Source organism: Arvicola amphibius, chromosome 3 (assembly GCF_903992535.2).
Source record: "Arvicola amphibius chromosome 3, mArvAmp1.2, whole genome shotgun sequence".
Classification (NCBI taxonomy): Eukaryota; Metazoa; Chordata; class Mammalia; order Rodentia; family Cricetidae; genus Arvicola; species Arvicola amphibius.
In genome coordinates, this window is record NC_052049.1 from 172,962,000 (window position 1) to 172,967,999 (window position 6,000).

Here is a 6,000-nt window from a genome sequence, read left to right on the forward strand (position 1 = left end):
TTGTGAGATGTCTAAGATTGCACATTAAAAAAGTAATATGATATGATCATATCCCAAACTGCCAGTTCTAAGGCTGTACGCTCAGGGGGCAACTCCCTTGTACCTGCATCCAAGGCAGACGGTGTTCAGTTAACACTGGAGCCCCAGGGCCCATCTCTTCCTGAAGAGAGTCACATGATGACTGATTGGAAGAAGTGGCCAATGCCAGTAGAGAAGTATATTTTAACAGGGTTCTTCTAAGACTATACTTTCAGGGATCATTTCTATAGTTCATAATAGAGTTCTTCTGTCTCATTTCCCTGGCTGTGCCTCCAGTAATGACCCGTTACCTTGATCGGTTCTGATCCTGGATTGAACACCGTCAACCTAAAAGGGTTATGTGCTTCCAATTGTACTTGGGCCTCAGTGCTTCTGAATTCAGGTAATGCCATCTCCAGCCATGTGAGTGCAAAGCCTCAGACAATGTTTACTCATCCCTCAAGCAGCCTGTGCCACCTCTCACCTGACCCAACCAACCTTCTCAGTGGCCTCTATGCCTCATCTTCCTCCCTCCTCCACTTGTTGTCCAGTCAGCTTCCTAACACAAAGTTGGGAAATGATGTCACACCTCCTCCACTAGCCCAAGGAATCTTCTCATCCCCCTTGTCTCTTTCTCTACCCACCCCATACCCAAGAAATCACATTTCCTATTCACCCCAAGACTCCAGGCCTTTGTTCTTATGTTTCTTATAGTTTTTTAATTCAGTCAGCCCTGCACAGCACAGGCAAATCCTATTCATGTGAGAAGACCCATCTATCTGAATCTTCTCCACATGCTTAAGGTACTCTTCCTAAAACCCCCAAATCAAACTTCTAATTAGAGACACTGAGTTCAGTTTCTTGTTGGCAAATCATCTACATGGGACTGACAAGCTAACTACAGCTTACTGAGTGAAATGCCATGTCCAATTCATGTCCAGAGTGTGGGCAAGGAGGACAGAGAGCGGGATCAGCACATCCTTGTTCCACCAAGGGTCCCAATGAGGCCTTCTCTTTAGGCAGAGTGTAGGGCTTGCTCACTTGCGCTTTCCAGGCAAGGAAATCAGACTGAGGAATCCAAACAAAAATCCCCCAGGGTTTAGTTTGGTATGGCTCAAAAATGGAGGCTAAAAAGCCCTTGGCAGAGCTGCCAGCCCATCTAGCTATGGACAGCACCACCCCATAGCACAGCAGGAAACTACATTGGCAAGCCCTGACTCACTGTAGGCTTCAGTACAGCCAGACGCCTACAGGGTAATAGTGATGCTGGATTAGTTTTTGAGCCCAGCATCTTGGGCATTTGGCTCCACTTGGCCCTCTCCCAACAGGTAGCTTGAGGTCTACAGAAAAGCTGCATCACTGGGTGGGAAAGCACCACGGTGACTACAGAGGTAGGATTCTGAGCCCCATGCCCTCTCGGTCCTCGAGAGCCCACAGACCTGGCATGAACGCTGAGAAATGGAAAACAGACAAACAAGATTTAACCCTAGAGAAAGGGCAGACAGCCTAGGAGCACTGGCCTCTAATGGAGATAGGTAAAGGAAGGACAGCAAGAGACAGAGAATCAAGTCCAGACAGAGGTGGGGTCTACTGCACTCAGAAATCTTTGAGAAGACATGAGCAGAGGGACACAGTTGTGGGCAAATACAAAGCTTCGGTGGCCCAGCCTAAATCTGGAAGGGCTTTAAACTTGGAGAGAGAAGATAACTGCAGGACCAGAGTCCTTTACTTGGAAACACAAGATTCTCCTACCCCACCATGACCTGGCCCAGGTTTAGCCAAGAGGCAGAAGCCCACGGAGGCTCCTTACCGTATGGGGGTTGTCATAGTAGACACCGATGGAACGGAGTTTGGGAGAGATGCTGCAGCTCTCCGTGAAAAGCTGTCCAATGTGACCATAGGACCCCACATGGAACTTGTAGGCCACAGTGATGTTATGGATTGGGGGTGATCCAGCACTCACTGTCACCCCAGTCAGCAGTCCTGAATACCCAGCAAAGGCCAGCAGCGTCAGCAGCAACAGCAGAGTCAGGCCCCCAATCAGGCCCAGGAGCAGGAGATCCGGCATGGTTCTGGGACTCCTCTCAGCACCCCAAGGCAGCTGCAAAGGAGACAGAAGGGAGAGGAGGCTGGCAGCCTGCTCTAACCTTGCCTGCCTGCTGATTCTGGCCCAACCTCAGCCATGCCTTAGTGCTCTGACCCAGGAGGGGAGGGGCCTCAGGTATTTACACACAGTGACCTAGAAGGGAGCTACAGATGACTGAAGCCACAAGCCTCTTTATTTCCTAATCATAGCCATTGACGCTGGAACAACTCTGCCTGGCACTAACAGCCCTGCTCATACCCAAGGAAACTGAGTCATACTCCAGGCCCTGACTGGAGTGATTTCCCCAAAGCTGAGCGAGATACCACTTGTCTGCCTCTTCCTTCCTGCAATTGAGCCACACTGCCAGCCTGGCATCCTCAAGCCTCATGCACTACTGTGTATAGTGGTGTGTGTGTGGTAGATATGAGCTGGCGATGGACTGACAAATGTGGAGTTCAAACACTCATTAACAAACAGTATACCAGGCCGGGCGGTGGTGGCGCACCCCTTTAACCCCAGCACTCAGGAGGCAGAGGCAGGTGAATCCTTGTGAGTTTGAGGCCAGCCTGGTCTACAAGAGCTAGTTCTAGGACAGCTAGGACTGTTACACAGAGAAACCCTGTCTTGAAAAACCAAAAGCCAAACCAAACCAAACCAACCAACCAACCAGTTATACCATAATGAACAAAATCACTGGGAGAAAATGGGCCACAAGAAGAAAATCTGATGGGAAATGCTTTTTTGTTTGTTTGTGGACCCATCTGATTGTGAGGACCTGGATTTCCAGCAGAACTAGAACTCCCAAACTAGAAGGGCTGAGATCAAAACAGCCTGAGAGGACAGAACAAAGTCCAACGTGGGTTTTCAAGTTATGAACCACCATGCTAATCAGCGTCATTCCACTTCTGCCAGTCCACAAAGATTAGAAACAAAGAAGTAAGAAGAAAAGGCTGTTAGGAGCGGAAATACAAGAGGGAAAAGGAGGCGTTACTTCTAATAGATGAAGACGGTTTCCAGGAACAAACCCAGCATTCTATGCAGATTCTTCCAGAGGGCTGCATCTGAGTAGCCCAGGGACCAGAGCACACAGAACAGTTAAAAAGAAAGACACATGAACTAGGGAAACATTCCCACTCTAGTTATTTAAAATTCAGTCAAGAGCCAGTGAGATGGCTAAGCAGGTAAAGGTACTTGCTGCCAAGCCTGACAACCTGGGCTCAATCCCCAGAACCTACATGGTGAAAGCAGAGAACTAACTCCCTAAGTTACCCACACAGTGTTTTAAAAGGCTGGGGATTTGGTTCAGCAGTTAACAAACAACAGTGGCTGCTCTTTCAGAGGACTCAGGTTCAATTTCTAGCACTCACATGATGGCTAACAAGCGTCTATAACTCCAGCTCCGGGGGATCCAACACCCACAGGCATCAGACATGCAAGTGATACAGACGTACATATGCGGTAAACCATCCATACACGTTAAGAAATTAAATTGAATTTAAAAAATCCTATTTAAAAAGTAAAGGGTTTTCAAGCTGAAAAGGCAATGCTTTAGCCCTATAGAAAACTTAACTAAATGGATTTGTTCCCTGGAGATTCTGAGTATAAGATATGCTCAGTGTGTTTCCGGAGTCAATGGGCAGACAGAACTGGCCTTACGAAAGAAGCCAAGAGTATTTCTTTACTCATGTCAGGACACTGAGGTGCCTCCCACTGGTCTCGTGCATCTTGTACTTCTGCATGGAAGTCTCATTATCTTTTCTGTTTGCATTCTCTGCCCTACTCATCCTTGGCTCCAGTTCTTTTCAATTCCTTTCTGATAATATGCTAACAACTCTTCCACCCAGCACTTAATACATCCTAGGCACTGTCTGAAAGTTGAAACCCAGCCTCTTCACTAATCCTCAGAAGAATCCAATACAGTGGTGCGCACCAGGAAACAAGTGACTGGAAGTCAAGATGCCTGTCCTAGGTCACACAGGTACTGCACAGAGACACTTGGACCCACACACAGGGAATGGGACCCCAAATAGCCTGACTCCAACCCACTACCGGTGTTTCTCTCCTCTGGTTTCCAGAAAGGCATTTCACCCATGCTGGTCCTTGCTGAACTCAAGTCTAGAAGCTCTCAGCATCTAGGGCACAGCCTACCATGCGAGTGACAAGCACTGCCACACACTTCTGTTGTAAGGGAACTATTTAGCTCCCAACCTTTCTCTTCCTTCACTTCCCAAACTGCTCAGAAAAGGGGTGATATGTTTCTGCCCACTCCCAAAGCTTTGGTCAGCCTAGGAAGGAGAAGTATGGCAAATTCCCCCACACCCAGTGGAGAAAGGTAAGGACGGGATGAGGAGGCTCACCTAAAAAGCCAGGCTCACTTCTAGCAACTCATAGCATCCAGTACAGCAGGGCTCCAGTGCTCCGGAGCTGGGGAGACGAGGGAGGGAGAGAAACGAACAGTCAAGCCAGCCCTGGACACAGGAAGTGAGCCAAGCAGGACACCAGGCCCTGAGCAACCCCTTTCCAGTGAAAGCCCACTGGACGGGTCGTCTACAAGCGTGCCCACCCCACCCTCAGACCCCGTTGGGGGGGGGGGGGGGAATCAGGCCAAATCCAGAGCCACAACGTCAGATCTGGTGGGATCTTCACTGGGCCCAACTCCCACACTTGGCGTCAACGCAGTCCCAGCTGCTGACCTTGGGCACTCTCTTGGGCCTCAGTTTCCACTAACGTCAGAGGTCCAGGGCAAATGCCTTCCTTGGCCCGAAAGCGTCGGAGCTGAGGCTCGACGCAGGCTTCCTGAGGCCGCTCACGTGCGCTCTGCGGAGGGCCGGGCCCTTAAAGGGACCTGCGCCAGCAAACTTGGGCACTAGGAGTCCTGGAGGGCGCCGCTCCGCGCCCTCGGCGTCCAGCCCCCGCTCGCCTCCCGGCCTCACGCACCTCTGCAACTTCTGAGACGCTATAAAGTTTGCAGTCGCGACGAGGCGCGCGGCCCCGGAAGCGGAGCTGAAAGGTGAGCCCCGCCCGTTCTCCCCAGTCCCACTGACCCGGGACGAGCCTGCACCCGACGCCGAGGCAGCGGGCCGCACCGAGAGGTCAGGACCGCCTCACCCTCGCTTTCAGGCCCGGGAACCAGGCCGATCCGCCTGTGGGCCAGACACGATGCAGAGGGCGGCTCCGGCCACGGGACCCAGAAGCGAGGGGTATGAGGGAAGCCCCGGCCGACACCCCGACGGGAACGCCTCGCCTCCGGCTCCGCCCTCACCTCACCAGCGGCCCCACAGACGCGGACCTGCGCCGGAGGTTAGTGCTCAGTCGTGGAGCTTGCGCGCGCTTGCCCCTCACGCTCGCTCCGCCCCTCTCGCGGCGGGACGTGGCTGTGGCTGTGGGCGCGTGCGCTCCAGACTCGGTGGGCGGAGGCCTGCCCCGCCCCGACTCCTTGGTAACCTGCACGCCTTTACCACCCCTCCCCCGCCCCCGCATACACACCTGGCTGGAATAGCAGCGCCCACAACACACATTTCTACTTCCAACAAACCAGAACTCCTGAAGGTGACCAAGCAACAACCAGTAGAGGAGGGAGGGGAAGCGCAGCGTTTTAGGGAGGATCAGCACAGCAATGTCGGCCACTTAGCAATAGTACCACTTACTTTTGCCACCTTCTTACTGAGTCTTCAGGAGAGGCCTGGGAACCCTGCAGAGTCGGGCTACTTGCTCAGGTTTTACATCTGAGAAAGCTGAATCCCAGTCGGGGCTAAACAAAGAAGCTCTGGACTACCTTTAGAGAGTGCAAATATCAATGTCTCCCCTCACCTACCCATCAGATCTTTGGTGAGCAGAGGAGTGATCATTCCTCCATCCAACATTTATTAAGTGCCATTTCCTATCAGGACCGTTCC

General features: G+C 51.9%; 1 protein-coding gene across 7 annotated transcripts in view; it reads right to left on the reverse strand.

The window, feature by feature from the left end:
* Positions 1-5,460, reverse strand: part of Tex264 (testis expressed 264, ER-phagy receptor) — a 29,464-nt gene extending 24,004 nt beyond the window's left edge. Inside the window, exons 1-3 of one of the 7 annotated variants that reach the window (XM_038321956.1) lie at positions 5,367-5,460; positions 4,462-4,528; positions 1,829-2,119 (exon numbers count right to left, since the gene is read on the reverse strand). In XM_038321956.1, coding sequence (XP_038177884.1) covers positions 1,829-2,086 — 258 coding nt within the window. In that variant the 5' untranslated portion in view covers positions 2,087-2,119; positions 4,462-4,528; positions 5,367-5,460. The other 6 variants (XM_038321963.1, XM_038321957.1, XM_038321961.1 and 3 more) reach the window with 6 other exon arrangements.
* Between the last annotated feature and the right edge of the window lie 540 nt (positions 5,461-6,000).